Source organism: Calonectris borealis, chromosome 3 (genome assembly GCF_964195595.1).
Source record: "Calonectris borealis chromosome 3, bCalBor7.hap1.2, whole genome shotgun sequence".
NCBI classification, from domain to species: domain Eukaryota; kingdom Metazoa; phylum Chordata; class Aves; order Procellariiformes; family Procellariidae; genus Calonectris; species Calonectris borealis.
Window position 1 is genome coordinate 2,780,605 of NC_134314.1, and position 22,146 is coordinate 2,802,750.

Below are 22,146 nucleotides of genomic sequence, written 5' to 3' on the forward strand. Positions count from 1 at the left end.
ACTGGAAGAATGCATGTCCCTTGATGTATTTTGATACAGAGCTGTTTATAAAGTGTTTTATTTCTATAATACCTTCTCCTCCTTCTTCTCTGCCTTCCCTTCTTTCACACATCCTCCATGGAAAACACCAGGGAATTCATTTCAGGTCAGCACCGACATGCACAAAATCTTTAGAACAAATATGGGTGATCACTACTTAAGTCATATGTAGGCTTTACCTGACAACAATTCTTTTCTTGAAGTTGACAGACCATTAAAATGCTGCCACTGGGTAAGAAAAATGAATAGTTCTTGCGTTTTATTATTTTAGCAATTCAGAAAAGGCTTAGGAAAAGGTGACCATGTAGCACTTAAATATAAGCATACAGCTGGGACAAAAGGCACTTGTTCTCATGAACAGCGAGATTATTCAAATTGATCTACATGGAACCAATTTGGTGAAAAAACTCTGCTTCCCAGTAAAACCTGAAGGTTAAGTGACACAATCTTGTCTTACTTGGCTTTTGGATACAAGACTTTTGAGCTACAAACTACTGGACCTTTGGGAAAGGAAGGATGACTGTCAAAGACAGAATGGCTATTGTGCAAAGGTATTTTAAGAACAACTCATGACATTTTTCATCAGTATGCGATTATAGTGTGAAGACCTGTAAAACAAGTCAGAGGTGCCTTCCATTCTTTGTGCATCTGATTCATGCAGTTTAAGTCAACTGAATTTTTAAACTTCCAATGCAAGCACCCTGGAACGTAAAAATCCAGCTCTGTATCTTATATCATCACTAAGAGGCTCTATATTCCTGCATCACCTGACATGTGCTGACGTACAAAATGAAATAAAATTCACCTCACTCTTTTGTAACCATATCTGCAATGATAACAGGAGTAAAAATTGGCTTTTTCTCATTTAAGCAAGCAGATATAACTTAGAGGCGAGCCCAAATATAGTCGTGTTAACTTAATATGAAACATCCGTAAGACTGTCTTCTGAAGTAAATTTAGAAGGCATCTCCTTGCCTTCTCAGCCAGTTAGGTAGCTTAATCTTATGAGTTATTGTTAAAAAAATCCCAACGGTGACTTAGATATTTCACATGAACGCATATCTCGGTGTGAGAGTCATCCTGCTCTTTGGAAGCTCTCTGTGGTGTCAGTACGCAGAGACGTACTTCGGTGTTTTTTCAAAAGGTGCCAAACCCATGCCTTTGCTCCAGTCCTGGAGAAGGGCTTTTCTAGCTCTCCATGGGGGTGTGACCACCCATCCATGTTTGTAGTAACGAAGATTCAACTATGGCTGCAAGATGAATCCGGGTCCTAATTCTGGAAACTTCTGATCTGCCTGTTTTAGTTGCACCAACACCACCTTTACTTCTAACTTGTTTAATATTCCTGTTTACAGGGGAACGAGTCCTGGCTATTCATAGTGCTGAAGAACGAAGCAGCGTCCACATTCATCACTTTACCAGCATGAATGGTGCTTTACATAGAGGAATGAGACTCAAGGGCCCTTTCCCCAAAGCTAAAAATCCATGGTAAAGACAGCAGGAATGCAAGGAATAATAATGTTAAAATTAGAGAGAAAAATGAAGTAAAGGAATAAAAGTTAAGGATAGGAATATTCTGAAATGTGAGGAGAGCTTCCACTAATATTAAAGTACACAGGCTTGACAGATTAGTTCTCCACCCAATTCAGGATGCCGTTACTATCCTGTGACTGATGTTTCTTATGATATAATAAACCACTTGTTTGAGATTAGCTTATTATAGTCACTTGTAAACAAAACCAAATTCCTGGTAAAATAATGATTTATGACTGCTGGAGAAGACTTCTTTTTCACTAAAGTTCTCTGCAAGTGACAAAGACATCTAACTTAGCCGAAACTCCGCCTTACAAGCCATTCTCAGATCCTTCATGCTAAAATAGATACGACTGATATCAGTCACGTGCTTTATGACGTCTGTGTGCTATAAGAACATCGAAGAATTTGTTTAACATTTCATTGTGATTACAAACACTTTTGTTCATCTCCCTACGGAAACTGAACCAGAGATCCATTTGAAATTAGAAAATTCTAACAGGGGACGTTGCACCCCCCCGTCCTGAGTAACAAGTGCCTTGAACGAAGCACGCTGCGAGCAAGGAGGTAAGCTACACAGCCTCAGCTCCACATTACAGCGGTACAGCGTTTGTCAGCGGCTACATCAACCACAGGGAAGAGCTGCAAAACCTCATGCAAACCACTACCAATTAACTCTGGTTAACCAAAGCTTGGTACAACTAAGGGGACAGTCATTCCTCCAAGAGTGTTAACATGACACTAAGGATAAACGTGTTTTCCATTGGCCCAGTATTAATTTAAAATCATTCTTTCATAGAAATCAAGAGTTGTTAACACTGCACTATCTGAAGCCATGAAGTCTGAGAAAGATTTGGAAGAAACTCTTAACGTTTATCTCACCTCCAGGCTAATGTACACATGACTGGCATATATTTGCTTGCCTTCATGTCTACCTTTGTTTCTTTTTTTAGCTGAGATGGGGCCACTTCTGAAATAACTTCACCCTGTCCAAAGTACTGTGAGAAATGGCATTAAATAGCTACAGATCTGTAACAAACCATAAGATGCACCCAAGAAGGAGAAACTTCTCTCATTTGTACCAGTTTCACACTGCATTAATGACAGGCTTTTCAATGGAAAAAACTCATTTGCTATGTACTATGCAAATGAGACACCAACAGCAGCATCTTCAAAGCAGGAAGTAAAAGCATGTAAGTGAGCAAAATAAACTTTATAGTGAGATAAAATTATTATCCCACTCATTAGGTGGACCTAATGCATTACCTCTGCTGGGACCTTTGGACTCTGAAACATGCAATGAGAGAAATCATTGAGGGGAAGGGAGGAGAAAAACAGAAATCATTAAGAACTCCGGTCTTTAATTTTGCTTTAAAAACCTACAATATTGAAACATCCCACAGTTCTCTCCAAATAGAAGTTGCTACAAGCACTTTATCACCTGTACATATTTTAGCATTCTCTACATGGATCAGATTTAGCAACCAATGCTAGAGCACTACATCAAAATTCTATTATTCCGTGCAATTGCATTATGCATTAAAATGCCTTGTCACCACTAGATTCTCCCTTTTAAAATGATTACTTGCTGGGCAGAATATCTATCAGGAGAAGACCCTTCAGTTTATCTAGGATCTGGAAAATAAGTTTAAATTTAATCTTTCACTTTCTAAAGCAGTATTTTTGATCTATACTGTTGTTTTTAAGTAGTGTAATGGGCTGAATTATCACCCACCACAAGCTTAAGACTGCTGGTTTCCCTCTGAAGGTCAGAGACTCTCTTCATAGGCCTCTATTCTGTCCTAGAGGTGGACCTGAAGTTACATATGAACCCAAACTTGTCCTTCATCCAGAAGGTTTGCATCCACCCAGGTGAAAGCTTCGAAGAGCTCTGAAGCTCGACAACGAGAAAATTTCTCCTGATAAACGTACTCCCATGTGATGGATGGCTGCGTTTAATCTCGTCTGGTCAACTCAGGTCTGCCATCGTACATTCCACTGGCTGGCAGCAGTGCTATATGACTGACGAAAGCCTGGGAACTTCCCCAGAGAGGTCTAGTGTAGCACATCCAAAGCTAGTTATGTCCTAGGAACAGACCCAAGGACTCAAGGAGCACATGGGTGTGCCCCATCTTTTACAGATGTTTCCCACTTATGCCCCTGTAACTGGTATAGTGTAGTCACTGTAGCTACCTTTTTTCTACAGAAGATTTCCCAAGAGACCTTCAGATACTTACCCGGTTACTGCTCAGGTTATAAGGGGGTGCTAAATCTTGGCGGCTTCCAGAAAGCTGAAATAGTTAAGACAAGCAGAATTGTTTCTTAACAACTGATAAATATGCCTCTTGAAAAACACAAGGAAGGGTGAAAAGAAATAGTTTTGCAATTAAAGCAGAACTGAAATCCAAGAGATGAAAGGTGAAATCCTGATTATTGACCTGGAAGGATCAATAATTTGACAAGTTTGACTACTGGTTCTATCAAAGGATTTCCTTCCAAATTTTGGACAACAGAAGTCTCATCTTTCTTATGCACAACACTGTTAAAGTTTAAGATCAGTAAATACTCGTAACTTGCTTTCAAATCTTCTAAAGAAAGAAAAAAAAATATTCAACTTGATAGCTAAATGAAAAAACCTCCAGTGTTCAGGAAAAAAATAAAAAGCACAAGTTCCTTCCACGTTGCTTTTTCAGATAGTCTGGATTTATGGGGGTGCTTTCGAGCACACTAGCCTGTATGATGAAAGCATGAATATGTGCAGATTTTGTCTCCACTTAGCGATTTACATGCTCACAAATAGCACAGACAAACTGAAGGGTCAAACAGAAGGAAATTTATTGCTATACTCTATGACTTTGGCATCATAGGGACCTGTAACTGAAAGACTGGACGTGCTGCCCTCAATATGCTGCAGATGCCAGCATTGAATACTCACCCGATTCACATTGGGAGAGCTCAGGCTTCTGCGGTAGAGTTTTCCTTTTCCCATTAGCTGCTCTTTTACAGCAACTTCCTGCCAGTCACAGAGAAGCAAAACAAAGAAAATATGCACGTTTTGCAAGAATCTAAGCTCCAATCATCCCAGGATAGTTTTGTCTATAGAAGAAAAAGGTTTTTAAACAGCCTTATTGCATAGGCTCCTGTCTGTAAAGTCTACTGTAATCTAAAACTTGCACGTAACATGGCTAGAAGTGTAAGAGTGGATAAAATCTAACATCTAGTATTTTGCTGATTGGCACACGTAGGATTTTACAGCTAGTTCTGAGTCTAGGAGATGACTGTTACAGACTAAGACTCCCTTTCCTGAGCTCCTATTTTAATCTTTTAAACTAATTGTATATGACAGGGAACTTGCTTTCAATACTTAGAGTGCATCACACTTCACCATTAATTTATAGAGGGCAGGCACATACTCTAGCTTGTTTTGCATAACTTCCTTTTGTGCTTGCACGAGTTATATCCAGAAGAACAATTTTCAATAAATGTTTTTCTCTCCTGTATTTTTCCTGGTAAACAGATCAAGATACATTGATTGGGTTAATCTTATTTATTGACAGAATGGGTTTGGTTACTTCAAGGTAGAATATGGGCAAATTGACAAGAATTCTACTAGCAACTTCGGAAACTATTACTAAAGCCCAAGCTTCCGAAAGCAAAAGCTAATGCCACACAACTACTTTTTCTGAACCATAATTAGAATCATAGAATCGTTTAGGTTGGAAGAGACCTTTAAGATCATCAAGTCCAACCGTTAACCCAGCATGCCCAGTCCACCACTAAACACGTCCCTAAGCACCACATCTACACGTCTTTTAAATACCTCCAGGATGGTGACTCCACCACTTCCCTGGGCAGCCTGTTCCAAGGCTTGACAACCCTTTCAGTGAAAAAATATTTCCTAATATCCCATCTAAATCTCCCCTGGTGCAACTTGAGGCTGTTTTCTCTTGTCCTATCACTTGTTACTTGGGAGAAGAGACCAACCCCCACCTCGCTACAGCCTCCTTTCAGGTAGTTATAGAGCGCGATAAGGTCTCCTCTCACCCTCCTTTTCTCCAGGCTAAACCACCCCAGTTCCCTCAGCTGCTCCTCGTAAGACTTGTGCACAGTCTTAAAAACAAACCAAGCATCCCATAATAATGCATTTAATATAAAGCTCCCAGTCCCATCCATCCATATTGCAGGTAGTTGAGTGAGAACATCTCTGTAAAGAGAGCTACATTTGCTTCTTTGGATGTTTGCCACACGCGCGCTTTGTAAAGCTGAGGTATGCAGTGAGGTGGTGTTTTTGGTTTGTTAGCCACTGTATGCACTCACGAGAACATTTGCATTGCCATACACTATTCTCAGTAAGCATTTTCTCTGCTGTCTGCTACAGCCTTAAAAACAGACCTGGCGCAGACGATCCAAAGTGAGAATGTTCTCCACAGCCAGCACACTCCGCAAGTACTTCTCAATATAGGCTTCAGAGTCAGCTGAAGCTGCATCTTCAACATTTGCTGCCATTCTGGCTAGTGCCTCCCGCTCTTCAGCTCCCTGAGCATCCTAGGAAGACAAAAAGAAATTACATCCTTTTAAAATAAAATAAAAATCTCCCACATCACTCCTGAAGAAAACGCATTTTTAAAACGTGCAGGGCAGATTCAATGTTGTTTGCCCTTAAGATCAGGGGCAGATTCAGAGGTCTTGTTGGAGGTTTCTAAACATAAGCCTTGTTACGTTGAAGGAATTCATGTCATGCGAACTGCATGGGCGCTCCTACCGCTGTCACAGACATCATCTCAAGCTATATGTGGTTATTGTTCTTTTGTTTTTGTGAGTCTACAGTGAGACGCTGCCATTGATTAGCAAAAGGACTGCATTCAGATATTTTGTAATTAAAAAGTGCTCAAACACATTCAGGGCGTTATCTATCCTGTGAGGAAAACAAAATTTCAAGTGACTTGCAAGAAAAAACTAGAACATTACTTGAGAAACATTTCAACGCAGAGTGCTACATACAGCAGAACATAAAAGACAGAGTCAGGCAGCAATCAGACTTTTGGCTCTTCATGTGTTAATGTTTTTACAAGTGCTCTGATAGAGCATCTGTTTGGAAGGAAAGGATTAGCATCTAACTATGAACACGCTCAGGAAGCAAGAGCTGCATAAAGACATTATTTAGAAAAAGCCACTTTGTTATTTTCTACATATTCTCATGCTCCCTACTTCACCTACCCATCTTTACGCCCCTTTTTCTCTCTCTTTTAAAATGTTTCTTCAAGGACTGAGCAAATAGATGCTCGCTCAACAAAACTCATAGTGACGCTGATAAGATACAGGTTGCTGCTAAGTCACAGCATGTAAAGAAATATGCTTAATCTTTTATAAGAACCATAGTTCATGCTTGCAGGAGCAAGAGCTAGCAAGCTCAAAATAAGGGAAAAAATCAGAAAGTTAGAGGCTCTTAGCCAATTTCAGATACTCTGATTTCTTATTCACCTCTGGAATATTTGAGACTATCTCAAAAGTGACACCACAGCCAGGAATGGAACTTCGGTGAGACATTCTTCGGAGGAAACTCTGTGCAAAACCCTGTGGGGAGGCAAAAAAAAAAAAGGAAAATATTTCTTGCTTTAAGGAAAACATAGTTTAACATATTTCAACTGAAGTGAATACAGTTTACAAAGAAAGAAGTCCAAACCCAAGAGACTAGCCAATAAATATGTAAGAGACAAATCATTTGCTTGTCTGTATTTCAGATACATGAGAAAGGATGAACTTCCTTCATTCCAAGGTGACCGCTTAACCAGCACACAAAGCATTTGCTAGTTCTAGAGATGGGTTGTTTTTCTTTTTTTTTTTGGTAGAGCCCTAGGTGACTTGTCTTGAATATTGACAAGTACAGGCATTAAATTCTTGACCAAAGCGATCGTTATGAAGAATGACTTAAGGGGGCATGGTCATTGTTTATGCTGACTTGGCGCCTTGCAGGGTTAAGAACTGGACTGTTGAATTAATGCAGAGATGAGTCATTCAAAGATGCTGCTGAGACGAACACCCGGGAAAGGTTATTGACGAGGATTTTTAGAAACCCAGCAAGAAAGCCAAAGATTCCGTGTCGAATAAAAGTAAAAAACATCATTGACTAAATCTGTAGAAAACAGAATTGATGAAGACTTAACACAACTGTAATTATTGGCAGGCTCAATTTATCTATTGAATACATGCTTCCATTCTATATGACAAAAAATTCACTGTTCCCTTTCTGAGAAAAAGCTTTTGCCTGATCGAAGCACCAAGAACTGTAGTTCTTCTATTCCTAGCATTAAAAGCAGTTTAGAGTTGCCTACAGGGTTTCTGGGTGTGACCACATCTCTTCTGCTCTTGCTTCAGATTTTAACTACAGATGTGCAAACAGAATAACAATTCAGGCTTTCTGCCTCGTCATTGTCACTGCTAGGGGAAGCTGGATTCTGAGCAACGCTGAACAAACTCTTCCTCACCATCCTTCTCAAGAATTAAATATTTTTCAAGACATGAAGTTGCAAATGGAATGACAACCTTGTGCTTTCCATTTATCAAACATCCTGCTCTCGCCTACACTCTCGCCTACATTATCGTAAGAGCACAAGCCAATTGGAAAACATAAAAGACCAAGAGTGATTAACTTTGACAAATTACACAAGGGGACCTCTGCTCCAACTATTGCTAGTTTTCTCTAAATATCTGGATGCATAAATAGAAACGGTTAGCAGTAATGTGTGAACACAGGAGTAGGGAAACACACAAGTTTCTTCTAACGCAGAGTTTCTCGAAAACATGAACTCCAAGTTCCAAGAGAAGTTAACTCTTTCTACTTTTTCCAGTGACTGGGGATAAAACACTTAGAAGTTAATACTATAATACCAAATCTCTCATACTTAGATGCCATTGAGCCTTTAAAAAAAAGCTGCATTATCACCCACAATATAAAAGATACTATGAAAATCACTTGGCAGCTTAAAGTCTCAATGCATGCCATTGATACGGTGCTTCCATTCAGGCAGAGATGAAGGTAGATACAAGAAAATAAGAGTCATAGCAGCAGCGTATTGCACAAATCACAGCCTCTCCCTCTTCAAGCAGTGATAGACATGGGGCAGAGTGAAAGAGTGAAGGATTATAAAAGATCTACCTGTCTGCCATACACATTAACACAAATGCGCTTGCGTAACACCAATTGCATTTCTGCAGGATGGCTGAGCTGGACAGTGGCTCTCACAATAAGGTAAACTCTTTCATCTGCTGCTGTTCCTTTACTGAGCTGGATACAGTCGTGGACTGTGGAATCCCATGAGGCTTCTGCTTTCACCTGCAAAGGAAAAAAATGTATCCTCTAATAAGCATAATTAGGTGTATAATTAACTGTAATTAATTAAGCATAATTAACAAAAATACATAATACATAAATTTTGAGAGTCTGCTTCTCCATTTCACTCCCAATGAAGAAAAATCCCTGCACTTTAGAAGAGGCCATTTAAAAATCAAGATTAGTTTGCCAAATGAAGACGTTGGGATTAAAAATGCCAACTTGCTCAAACTCTGGAACATTTCCTCTTGAAAAAAAGATCTTTGAATACCCAGGATCATTGCAAATAAATTATAAAATATGCAGAACTACAGGACCATTTAGCCTAATTTATAAACCAGAGAGCAACAGAGATTGCAGTGAAAATCTTCCATCACACCACAAACTCTCCCGTCTGTATTTGAGAAATAACTTTACTGAAACATTTCTAGCAATACAGCAAAATCTGGAATTTCTCTTCTTGAATGTTAAAATATAAGTATTACTGAAGATTTAAGTGGTTTATCTTCAAGCCATAAGAAAAATGGCCTGGTAGGCCTTTTTCCAGGCTTTAAAAACAAAACAGAACAAAAAACCCTACCAAAACCATCAGGAATAAAGCTCCTCTAAAAATATAAAAAGAAATAAGTTTCAGAGTAAGGAGCAAAATTTTAAGGTAAAAAGAATAAATCAGAGATTCTAAACCTAATAGCAAAAATTATAAACCAACAATTGTAAAGTTGTAAAACTATGAGTTATGTGGCAAAACGGAGCATAATGAATGTAACAATGCAGAGGTAAATACATTAACTGTAGCAACAGTTAAGATTGATTGGTTTTTCAGCTGGGGGCTTCTGTACTCTAATTTGCCCAGGGGTTTTGCTTTGTTTCTTTAAACATGAACTCAGAATCTCAAGCTTTTGTAATGCTTGGATTTAGATGAAGGAAGATCCTTGAGTTTTATTATTTTTCAAGTCGTGGTTATACTCCTAGCAAATATTCCTTAAAAACACAAAGTCAGTCATATGAGAAATAAGTGTCGTATACTTTGTATGCCGTCTTTGATGCATTATTTTCACATCTGAATATATAAAAAGAGAACGACTAAAAGACTCCTAAACTAAATATGCTGGTCCGCATCTCTGCTTACCTCACTATCATGATGCTTCACAATCTGCAGTTCAAAGAATTCCTCCTCCTCTTCTGCAACAAGAGTAGCATCCCACCCACCCGCTTCTGGGTCATCAAGGTTATCTTGGGAACTGAAGTCATCAGCTAGAAAGAAAAGCGGATGCAGAAGGCGAGGAGACACAAAGCAATTATACTTTTAAAAGACATCCCACAAGTCATGAATTCACATTTTCATCACTAACTCCCAGGTTGGCTACTTACACCCTACCTACAAAAGAAAACCTCCTCCCATTGTTCCGCTTCAAAAAGAATCCCATTTCTAGACAGAAAGTGTGCACAAAGATTTGGGGACACAGATTCAAGCGTGCCTTATAAAGTCTGTGCGCGAATCTTCCCCAGTTGTCAACATCCCCTCCTTGCCTACAGGGACATTTTCAGCACTGCTGCTCAATCATACTAAGTACCTTGCTCATTTGGCATTAGTTAGGTGTTGTGGGTTTTTTTTAAATAAAGATAAGCTGCTGGTTGAACAAGTAAAAATACAGTAGTTTTACTTTTACAATTAAACAAAGCCTTAATCTGGTTCTTGAGAAGAAGCTTAACCTGTTCTGGCTCGAATCCCTCACCATGAATGAGTTATTAACTAGCTCCTCTCTGAAGCCATTTGATATATCAATGCGCTTTTTGAGGTGAACAAACAATAAATGTAAAAGACCTCCTCACAACAGGCACCTCCCCACTCTCACCTGATGCTTCTAATCCAAGTGTTAACCCTCTTTTATACATCTTAACAAGGATTTGTTCAACTGATTAGGCACTGTTGGCTCCCCAGACTACTTTGGGGTTGCCGCTTTCTTGGCTACAATTTCCCGTTTTTGGTAGAAGTATCTGACAAATACATTGTTCAGATTGGATCTTGTATTTGGATGTATTGAAACATACATTGTTTAAAGAAACACATATGATCACACTTTGTAAAACGAACTTGAGCTTATCATGCCATGTTTTTTTGATATGCAAACGTTATTACCAGTGACTTCACATTTTCTTCTAAGTCACCAGTAAAGAAATTACAGGACATAGCATCAGTGCTATATCCTTGTGAGACCCCAGAAAGAACATTCCCAACAATAACTTTTTCTTTACATTGGCTTTTGTTGTTCACTCCTTTAGGTGTACTCATTTTACTATTTCTATTTTACTTATTAAATATCTGCAAAACATTGGGATTATTAAAACCTATGGTTCCTTCCATATATAATGTTGCGTATTTTGAAACATTAAACAATATGCTTCTGTGAAAAATGTGCACTCTCAAATTAATCTACCTGCCATTCCAGGCATTTCTTCATTTTATTAGCTTGCTTAAATTCTATAATGTCATTGGTTGTACAAAGTCTGCTTCAAAGTACTCTGTCATTTTAAGAACCACTTACCATTCAAGTCAAGGAAAATAACAGGAATGTGAGTTTCCATACCAGGCACAGGAGTCCTAAAATGTAAGACAGGGACAACGGCGGCATTTAAACTAACGCAGGTTTACCCAGCGCACGTACCTTATGAGACAAGCCCACAGCATATTACATTCAGTACAACTGCAATTCTAAGCAGACCATTGATAACCTTGGCAAACAGCTTTATTTTAATTTACTGTTGCAGATTCCAAGAGACTCAACTAAATTGGTATTTCTTTTATACCAGCTCTCTTCGAATTATTATATTCTTTGACCTCTGCTTTCAGAAATGTTTTCTCCTTCTAAAATGCTAATAGCAAAATTAAGTTTAGTTACTCTGACACACACATTTATTAAATGCAACCCCCCCTGCATTAGTGATGGCAGTGAAGACAGCAGAGTAAGAGTCAGAAAATCCAGTGTCAAAGTTTTTAAACTAACATTAATGCTGCCACGCTACACAGTTATTACTCTTTCTTGCAAAACACACATATTAAAGAGTCAAAGCTGCCATTTAAGGCATCTTCATATCATGCAAGAAGGGGTAACATAGGTGTTTTGTTTGTTTTTAAAATGAAATATTCCATGGCCTAGCCCTTCTAAGCTACACAACATTAATAAAGTACTGAAAATGTAATATGAAGCCCGAAAGACACTAAGACTCCTTGCAATCTTAGCTGTAAAAAAGGGCTGTAGCCATCTCATGACAAACTTAGACTTGACGAACTTTATGGTGAACACGAGCAGGCTGGAGTCTTACATAATATATAAGGTGCTTGAATCATACTGAGCATTTCCTCTGGTGCAAATGTGTTCAAAACGGATTCTTCCTCAAGTAAGTTTCCTGCAGTTCCACTGTTTTCAAACCTAGTCAAACACTTTGATGTGAAAGTTGAAGTGTTTCCAACAAGCACTTGCCGTTTTTATGTTTCAGAAGTTCTAGCTTTAACAAACTTCAGCTTAACACTCCTCGACACCCAATTTCATCAATAAATATTGTTAGAGGTTTGCTCAGAAAAAGATTTCTGAAAGTTGAAGGCAACTGAAGACAAGAGGTTTGAAGTGAAACAACCTTGCTTCCTTATCTGCAGCTGTTACTCGGCTGCTACAGTACGGCAATCTCAGTCTAGCGTAGTTTACAATTTTTAATGTTTAGAAAATTACATGGAACACTTGCTGACTAAACAGACTTTGCATTCAAACCAGGAGCGCAACAAAATGCTCCTGTGGATGCAGTTTTATTATGACGGAGCAGCCTTTTAAGTGAATGAACTAGGTAATTAACATATTAGCTAATTTTTTTAAATGGTAAGTGCAGTGGTAATAAATATTGATTCCGTTTTTTCAGAAGGTCATAATTACACTCTGATCAATAATAGTATCGTTTACTAAATAGCATTTCTGGATTTCAGATACACAGCCTAATAAAATAATTTAAGCAAGAGGCCTAATTTTAACAACTTCGCTCATACAGTGTACATAGGCCAGGTTAAGGAAAGCAAAAAATGGCAACGATCCAAGCCAGGAACAGGCCGTGCATCATTTTTACATTCATTCTTGCATAGGGCAATATATGTTCATACCACTCCGCTGGAGCTCCAGGGATCCCACTGCCAGCCGAAGGAACCATTACAGCATTCCTTTCTTCAGTGAGTGTTAGCCTCATCTCTAAAAGCTGTGCCTCCCGATCCGCGTCATCTTCTGTTTTATCTGGAGAAGCAGGATGTCAGTCAGGACAATAGAGAACATTCTTACTCAATGCCTTTACCACGTGTCGATGATCTTATACCATCCGTAATAGAATAAAACCCACTCTGCTCAGAAATTCAGCACACAGAGAAGAAACACGCAGTATACAAGAACAACAAACAATTTTATATAGGCTTCTCTAACTTTAGTTTCTCTGAAAGCAAATTACTGGTGAGTTCAGAGATTCAATTCTCCATTAACTTCTTTTCTAAATTTTTACAATATATTAAGATAAAAAGTGTGTGCGCATGTCTCTCCCAACCTATCACCATTGTTATCTTTAATAGTATTTTGCTTACCAGGCTTCCCAACGAGTTTTTGCAATTGCTGATCAAGATACTCCTGACGCTTTGTTAAGGCACACAGCCATTTCCGACGGAGCCTCTCCAAATCCCTATCCTGTAGAAAGGAAAGTAGTCATGTTAAATATTGACCCAGGAAAGCCAATATTTCCTCTTTGTGGCTTACACATTTCCTCTACCCTTCTGCTCATCCTGTACCCAAGAAGCAGATAAGAAAGACACAATAGACCTTGAAGAAATCACTTAGCTCTTCTCTATTTTCTTTTGCACAGGACAACTTAAACAGAAACACAGAATAGCTGAGGTTGGAAGGGTCCTCTGGAAACTGTCTAGTCCAATCCTGCTCTGTGCCCAAAGCAGAGTCAACCACAGCAGCTTGCTCAGGGCTATGTCCAGTTGGGATTTGAATATCTCCAAGGATGGAAACTCCACAACCTCTCCAGGCAACCTGTTCCAGTGTTTGATCATCACCACGGTAAGGGGAAAAAAAGAAGTTTTGTATCTGAAGTGGAGACTCATTGGCTCTTGCCCTTTCACTGCATACCACTGAGAAAAGCTTGGCTCTATCTTCTTTAGTCCTTCCCATTTAAATACATTGACAAGATCCCGCCTGAGCCTCCTCTTCTCCTCGAGGCTAAACAACCCCAGTTCTCTTAGCCTTTCTTCACAAACCCTTAACTTTTCACATCTTACTTGAAGTATTTTTGCTTGCCAGCCTGAGGCATCTTTTTCTCTAGCTGTTACTCTGTACTACCCAGCTGAACAAGCTTCACTTTACACATCTTCCCTGCCCCTAAACTAGTTTAAAACTCACTAACCACTACCTTGTGGCAAAGCTGGAAACCCCAGTCCTTATCCATGACTCACTATTCACACTCAGTGTTTAGCAGCCTTATATTAGGAATCCATTCCTGCCCCGCATCATGCTGCTGTCCCTAGTTATGGCATTTGCAACTGAGCCTTTTAAAATATTTTTTCTTAAGTGCCCATGTCCTTCAAAAAAACACCTCAGTATCCTTAAGAACATTTAGTTCATTTGTCTCTGGTGTAGCAATGCTCAGAAATGATGAATGATACTCTACATGCAGCATGTTGGGTGCCACGAAGATGAGCTATCAGCTCTGGGATGCCTTCAGGCAAGCTTCTTCTATGGCAACAGCAGTTCTGATTCATTCCACATCAAACTATAACAAATACTTTGTCAAGAAAAATGGGTGGATGCAAGACTATAAACTATAGTTGTATTACTCACTTGTAGAACCCTACAAGTATGCTGGAATCTGACAGAGAGCATTAAACCTAAATCTCTGGTTGCTCGCATTATACAAAGCTGAGATCTATAATGTCGATCATGTGCTTTTGTTAAAGTTATTCAGAAGAAGACGAAAACTATATCACAGATATTGTACCTCATCAGTTCCCCTTTAAGGCTCACGTTACTGTGATATTACATACATTAAAAAAAAAAAAATTGTGTGCTGATTTCAGTAGTTTTACCACTGCTGTCTTAGGGCTGCAGGAACAGAATCCCCCGTGCTTGCCCAAGGATTGATTACTATGGAGCATGCTCCAGCTCTCACACACACAGCACATTCATAACATGAAACAGCATGAAGTATTTTGACTGCATCTTCAACACTACCTATTCTTGTTCTTAATGAGACAATCTCAATCTAGCCATAGTTTGTCAAGGAAGACTCCTTCCCCCAAAACACCAAAGACAAAAAGCAGTTGGATCTTGTTTTGAAAATACACATTAAGGCATCTTGTTCCTTCCCTTCCACCCTTCTCTAATCCACCATATGGCTTTGTAGCATAACAATCTATGCAATTCCTAAGCTTTTAGTCTCCTCAGAAGACAGGCTCTCTATACATCCAACCAGTATAGCAAAGATAACATGCTGTTCCTCCTCTAACATGTTTTAATCTGAAAATGTCTGAGTTTGTAAAAAGAGAGAATTCAAAATTTTTACCTGATAACTGTCCATTTCGTCCTCTTCTTCCTAGGCCAAAACATGCAAAACCACATCATTAAGTTTTTTTGATAGCAGGAAACACACTGAATGCAAAAGGTGTAACTATTTCAAGCAATATTAGCAGTCTTACAAAAAGTCTGATCTTAGCAACGGTATGATGATAGAATTAAAAACACACAGACATCCCAAAGATTTGCTGCTGTCAGCTCATCTACACACAAACTAGAACAATCCAACAATTATAATGGAAAAATTTCACAGAAATATAGCTATTAGAATTCTTCATAATTGGAAGCAAGTGGAATACTTAAATTGCCCTAAGAAAGGGGGTAGTTACAGTGTTACAGAGAAATAACTTGAAACCTGTTGAACTGGACAGCAAAGGAAAATGTGCTGTAAGAGTTAAGTATGAATGTTACAGCAAGCACTGAAAAAATCAAAGTCTGGCATAAAGGATTTGAGGTAAGCTTGCTGTAGCATTTAGAGGAGAAAAATTGTAAACATCTAAGCCAATTGTAAGGGAGTTAGAATAACTGTGTCTGCCACACCAGGAGTCGCAACATAGACCTTCGACATTTTGATTTCCATTTTTTTCTGATGGGAGACACCACCTTTCATTCTCGACATTCATCACAAGCAGAGCCACTTGCAATGAGCGTAAGCAGAACTGCCGGTCCTGCACAGTGAATGGAAAAGCAATGAGGACTCCAATCCTCACTGAGTTATTACTTATCTATTTAAGAAATAACAAGCCACTGGAGTCTACTTTTGTATCTTAATAACGAAAGCAAAAACTTAACTAAGCTAAAATTAAAAAGCCATATAGAAGAGGCGTTTTCTTAGTTCAAGGTCTTTAGAAAATCTTTCACATTCCATAGATACTGATTTACTTGACATAGAGGAATGCTAATAAGGGGACTAAAAATCCAGGTGCTCAAGTCAGAAGACTATTGTAAGCAACAGAACTAATAAAACATGGTTTTCAATAGCCCTTTCCCATGTGGGTTATCAGTGTCAGACACAACTCGCTAGTGACTCTCTCAAGCGGCGCTTCAGTCTTTCTTCTTGAAAGAACTTACTATTTTGTGGATTGCCAGCTCTGTCGGATACAGCTGAAACTGGTCAACAGATCAGAAATTCATTGGGGAAGAAACAGGGTGAGACAGACAGGATGCTCACCTGGGACTTGTCCCCTTTGAAACAGGCTAAAAGGGGCATGTGTATGTTGCGGGGGTGTAATAGCTTTCAAGTAAAATTTGCAAGAACCAATCATTCTGTCTCACGAGAGAAGAGTAAAAGCAATAATCTGCCTAGGATGCTGCTGAAAAGTGAGATTTCTGCAAAGGTGGAAAACATTCCCCGTTTTGTACCCCTGACACACAAGGGGCAGGGGATTGCTAAGCTTAGAAGACAACGAAAAACCCAACTACTTCAGACCTCAAGGGGAAAAACAATACTGATTAAGCAAAAAAAGGGAGCAGACACGCATTGAATCATACTCTGTCAACAGGGTAAACATTACGGAAAGCTGGGAGATGTCCCAAAAACTACTTGACATTTAGTTGGCCTTGTCTCAAATAGGGCAGCTAAGTCCAGAGACTTGCTTGTTCTGTTCTGTTCAGATTTTGGCTTGTTAATTCAGAGGAGTGACTAAATTTAAATTTAGCTGTTAGGGGAAAAAGTCAACTAGAAACCGATAGAAGCATCACAAGAAGACAATCCCTAAAACCAGATCAATACACTTGCAGTTTAAGATGAGATGCAGTGCTTCTGAGGTTGTCAAACAAGTGGCCAACACAGTATGCGCCAACAACTGGCTCATATAATTCTGACATTTGTAACTCAACACTATATTTGAATATATGTTCCACTGATTTATTTTAATTTGAATACTTACTTAAAATTGCTGCCATATCTAATATTTGAAGTAAAATCTACCGGACAAACTCCTAATGAATTTTAGGAACTTTGGCATTTTCTGTCTTCTTTGAATGGTGTGTTAAGGCTGGGCTGCTTTTAAGGATAGGAAAAAAGAAAAACACCAAAACTAGAAGAAACACAGAAGGTAGTCTTACAAATATTATTTTTGCCATGGAAAATGATTTTTGATTAAGAGGAAGATATTCCACAACACTTTCTGAAAGACAGAGGTTTAGATTTAAACTATCCTGAATAATCCCTAAAACCACCGTCAAAGCATTTCTGACAATTCTTCTTGACGTTGCTTTATAAGTTTAAGAAGTAAGTTCAAAGAAGATCCCCCCCAAACCAAACTAAAACTTGAAACAAATGGAGTTGCCTTTAACTGCAACAAACTTAGGATATCACTTTATGCGTTTACATGTCTTGGAAATAGCCAGAGCTGACAGGAAATATTCAGACTCTTACCTGATAATTTTCAGGTACTTTTTGTGACTTGACGCGTTTTATTTGAACACAGCCAATTCCAACAGATAATATTGATTCCTCCATCAGTGGCAAGGTCCCAGATTCCTGTACAGATCTCACTTCAACCTGAATTCGTCGAGATTGCCCCTGCCCAAAAGAACAATTTGAAATGCTTGGGAAAAAAAGAATATAAAATGCTGAAAGCATTGACAGAGAGACCTCTACTGGCAGTCATTTGCAAACAACTATGTTTTTATTTTGTGAAGAACAAAGTGGTGAGTATTGGAATCTCAATGAATCAGGTGTTTAAGAGATACCCCTTCTGTTGCAAGGATTTATGTTTACAGTATTTATGTATTTACAGAAAAAAAGTTCAGCATTCAGCAACTCCTCAGTTTACTTTTCTGGAGGGTTTCCAAAACACATACTTACAGGATTTTATTTTTAATACTTCTGAAGGCACAAAAAAGGATCTCTTCCCCTCCTATAAGAGGGGTGGGTTTTTTTTGTTTTGTTTTTCCAAATGAAAGAAAAAACAAAAGGAAAAAAAATAGCCTAATTTGGTGAGCTACTGGAATTTCAGTGAACATTTCCTGACTCTGGTCTCCTTGACTGAAAATTCTTACCCACTGATGCTATTGATGCAGCAAAGTAACTGTTCTTTAGCAAAACCTGTGGGGGAAGGAGGGGAAAAAAAAAAAAAGAAAAAAAAAAAAGAAAAAAAAATCAAAGGAGTTGGGGAGTTGAGACGTGCAGCCTGTATCTAACTTTAACTAATTCCTAGTGTTCTCTGGGCAATAGCTTATCACTTAAAAATGTTAACTACTCAGTTAAGCATTAACAATTTAATGCGTGCAGAATTCAAAAAACAAAGGAGTGGTTGACTGAAAGGATCAAATAAGGATCTGGACCTCTTTAAAAAATAACTCAGTTCAGTCAAGACTGATGTCCTTTCTACGTGGTGCTATCACAGAACAGGGAACAGTACATAGCAAAAAGGTTACAGGTAAGCCTTTGATCACCTCCACTTTCTTCCACTTTATGTTTGTTTTACACAATATCATATTTCGTGTCTAAGCTTGACAGTTCCTTGGACACCATCCCTTTACGATACAAAACAGAAGCTTCTTAGCTTTCCGCAGGCTTTTTTCGCAGCTGAAATCCTGTACGTGCCACCTTACCTGTCGTAGCTGGAAGATGCCTCCTGTGCATACATCCTTGGCAGGAGTCACCTCAACTGGGCAGTATTCCCCATTCTCATTCAGCTCCAGAATTTGAACCCAGAGTTCTACTTTTCGGGTTACTTCACTCCACCTGCAAAACATGTAAAATGCTGGGGTTTTTTTGTTTTGTTTTTCCAAATGAAAGAAAAAACAAAGCATCAGCTGAGACTGCAGATTGAAGAAGCAAAGGAACACTTCAACAGATGCACCATTTGTGGCTATATATAGGGTTACTAGCTGTGCACTGCTTATAAATTTTACTGACAACTATTTTAATCAAACATCAGAAATAAGCCTTTTCTTTATTCCAATATGAAAACCAATTCCACTAGGTTCTAACATTTAAGCCCTGGTCTCAACTACTGCCACGGAAGCCCAGTGTTGTCAGTGCAATCAGATTCACACAGAAGACAGTGGAATAAAATATGACATTGTCTCACAAGATTTCGAGATTCAGGGCACCTTCCTGAATTTCATTGTACTACTGCCTTCTCTCCAATTCTTCTAAGAGCTTACATAAAAAATGGCCACTTTTGTAGTACCTCAAAATCAAAAAGGAAGGAGGTACTTACTACTCAACTACCAAACGTAACTCACTCTTTTATACCATCCTTTTTCCATCTCCTCTTTGCCATATTTTTGTGACTTTTCTTTTAAACTTCCCTATATACAGCTTAATGCTCAACACGCTCAACACAAGCTTAGGCTGGAAGTAAAAAGAGAAATAACTGCCAATAAATTAAGGTGCAAAGCTGCCTTCTAATTGGAGAGGCAAAACAACTTACATTTAAGAAAATGCTACTAAGCTTACTTTGGGAACAACAAACAGCTGCCAGCAAAAAAGCAACCCCCTTCAGTCTAAATTACCATACTGTTGCATATTTATTCCAATTGAAGTAATTAGCAATATAGCTCTTCCAAGGGAAGCATTACAGTGATGACATTTCATGGCCAAGAATGAACCTGAGTTGGACCGTGAATAAATATATCAGCGTACAGTCAGAACAACCATCTTACTGTTTTAGACTTGATAGCTCTTTCTGGTGCAGACTAGCGTAACAATATAAAGGAAAATAATCAGCTCGCTCTTTTGTAAAACATTACTTATGCACTTGAGTTTGCTTACATAAAAGGGACTTCAAAGTCTTTCAAGTTTTACCACTTTTAATTTGAAACAGAGATGGGCATTTCTCCTCTTTCACTTTTTTAAAGCCTACGAGACATCGCATGGTGTTTTTCCAACAGACAGATTCTATTTACAATAGCCTAATAGATACAGTCTCAAACACATGTTCAGTTGTCTTCAGTTCAAAATTTGACTACTTATCCCAAACCTGCCTCAAAATTGGGCACCTCAGATTGTGATTTTCCAAAATTCTAATCCACGGATCTATTTTCCACATATACCTGTCACGAAGGCTGCGTGTTTTGGCCTGAATTATTCCCAAATCCCACAGGGCTGGATTTTTGCGGTCACCAGTCTGCTTGTGCCCATATACTTCAATTGCCAAAGCACCATCATAAAGATGTTCCATGAAGTCTTCAGAAATATTTACAGAAACTTCCTGTAAGTAAGCGACAAATCTGTTGATGACTGTGACTACTCAACGACTCAGGCTTAGAGATTTAGTGTCTTGACTTTCATATAAGCATGTAGTAAAGACACCCTGGTCCCCAAGACACAATATAGAGGAAAGGAAGATCTGTCATCTCAATTTGTAAAATCAGGAGGCAAGGCAAAGATACAGGATTTCCTGAAGATTAAAGTCTATAAAGAGCTGAAAAATGACCATATGCTGTTTTAAGTCCTGATCCAATGGTTCAAAAAAAAAAAAAACCCCATATGTTCTAATACTCAGAAAATCAAAACTCATCAGAAGGTATTACATCTTACCAATGATAAGTGGAATAAATTGCTCAGTGTGATGACAAATGATACAAAGAACAGGATGAGAACTCAGGTGATTGGCTAGCATTCATCTAAGCTGACTTTAGATATCTCTATGAAAGATGCCTCGACTCAGAGAGTTGCTCGAAAGTCAATAGGAAGAAATAGTCTGTTCTAAGATACACGACCTAACTTCAACATCTACATTAGGATAATAGGCATCATGTCCCAGGACTGGGACATTTCTCTCCACTATGGCAGAGTGTAGAGTGATCAGCTCAGATATGGACATCAGATATACTCAGATGAATATCACTCTTCCATTCACACTCAGCAGCATTTTTACTGTGGGTAAACTCCCAACATAAGTCTCTCTGCTGAACAGATTGCTTTCCTTTATTAATCCACTACTTCACCTTCTGCGATTTTTGTACAAGTGAACAGTCTAGTATAATCAAACTTATATGGATTCTGAATATGTTTCAAGTTCTTATTAAAAATGGAATTAGGGTATCAGCCTCACAAAGTACAATAATGAAAGCAAAGAGGCAACTGTTGTGCAAGCATAAACCTGCTTTTTCTGCCTACATTTGCATTAATAAAATAGAAAAAAATTTACATTGCAGTGATCGAAGACAACCATGCACCGTGGCTCCTTGCTGATGGAAGATAAGGAAGGATCCACCTCAGGTGCAACGTTAACTGGCTCTAGTTGATCCCAGAACGTATATTTGCAGAACACAAAGTTGGAGAGGTGCTGTGGCAAACCTGTAGCCTGAAGTATTTTAATCTAGAAAAAGAGATGAGAAACAAAGAAAAAGCACTTATTCATTAGGCATAGAATTAAAAATATATTCTGTTAGAACAATGTCATTCTGTTCCACTGCAAAGGATAACGAAAAAAGAAAGGAGCAAACAAAAAAATTTTACCAAATACGAATTTCTGCATTGACATGTATTGGGGACAACATTTTGAGTGCATCAGCTGAACATCGCCACTAGATGTCACCACGCACATATTTCTTGGGAGTGAAAGCTAAGGGTATGAGTTTTACAAAAACACCAAAACTTAATTTTTAATGGTGAGATGCACCGAAAACTTTATAACGGCAGAGGAATACAATAAAAATTTCATACTTCTACAAAAAAATGGC

The 22,146-nt window shown here is 38.6% G+C and overlaps 1 protein-coding gene across 5 annotated transcripts in view; it reads right to left on the reverse strand.

Annotated features, from left to right (window-relative positions):
- Positions 1 to 22,146, reverse strand: part of KIF13B (kinesin family member 13B) — a 133,276-nt gene that overhangs the window by 29,026 nt on the left and 82,104 nt on the right. For all 5 annotated transcript variants that reach the window (XM_075144841.1, XM_075144840.1, XM_075144842.1 and 2 more), the window contains 14 exons: positions 21,612 to 21,782; positions 20,512 to 20,669; positions 19,063 to 19,195; positions 17,882 to 18,028; positions 15,491 to 15,520; positions 13,515 to 13,614; positions 13,050 to 13,176; positions 11,449 to 11,504; positions 10,032 to 10,156; positions 8,729 to 8,905; positions 7,054 to 7,146; positions 5,965 to 6,117; positions 4,508 to 4,585; positions 3,810 to 3,863 (listed from right to left, as the gene is read on the reverse strand). In XM_075144841.1, the coding sequence (XP_075000942.1) occupies positions 3,810 to 3,863; positions 4,508 to 4,585; positions 5,965 to 6,117; positions 7,054 to 7,146; positions 8,729 to 8,905; positions 10,032 to 10,156; positions 11,449 to 11,504; positions 13,050 to 13,176; positions 13,515 to 13,614; positions 15,491 to 15,520; positions 17,882 to 18,028; positions 19,063 to 19,195; positions 20,512 to 20,669; positions 21,612 to 21,782 (1,602 nt within the window). The remainder of the gene's footprint in view (positions 1 to 3,809; positions 3,864 to 4,507; positions 4,586 to 5,964; positions 6,118 to 7,053; positions 7,147 to 8,728; positions 8,906 to 10,031; positions 10,157 to 11,448; positions 11,505 to 13,049; positions 13,177 to 13,514; positions 13,615 to 15,490; positions 15,521 to 17,881; positions 18,029 to 19,062; positions 19,196 to 20,511; positions 20,670 to 21,611; positions 21,783 to 22,146) is intronic.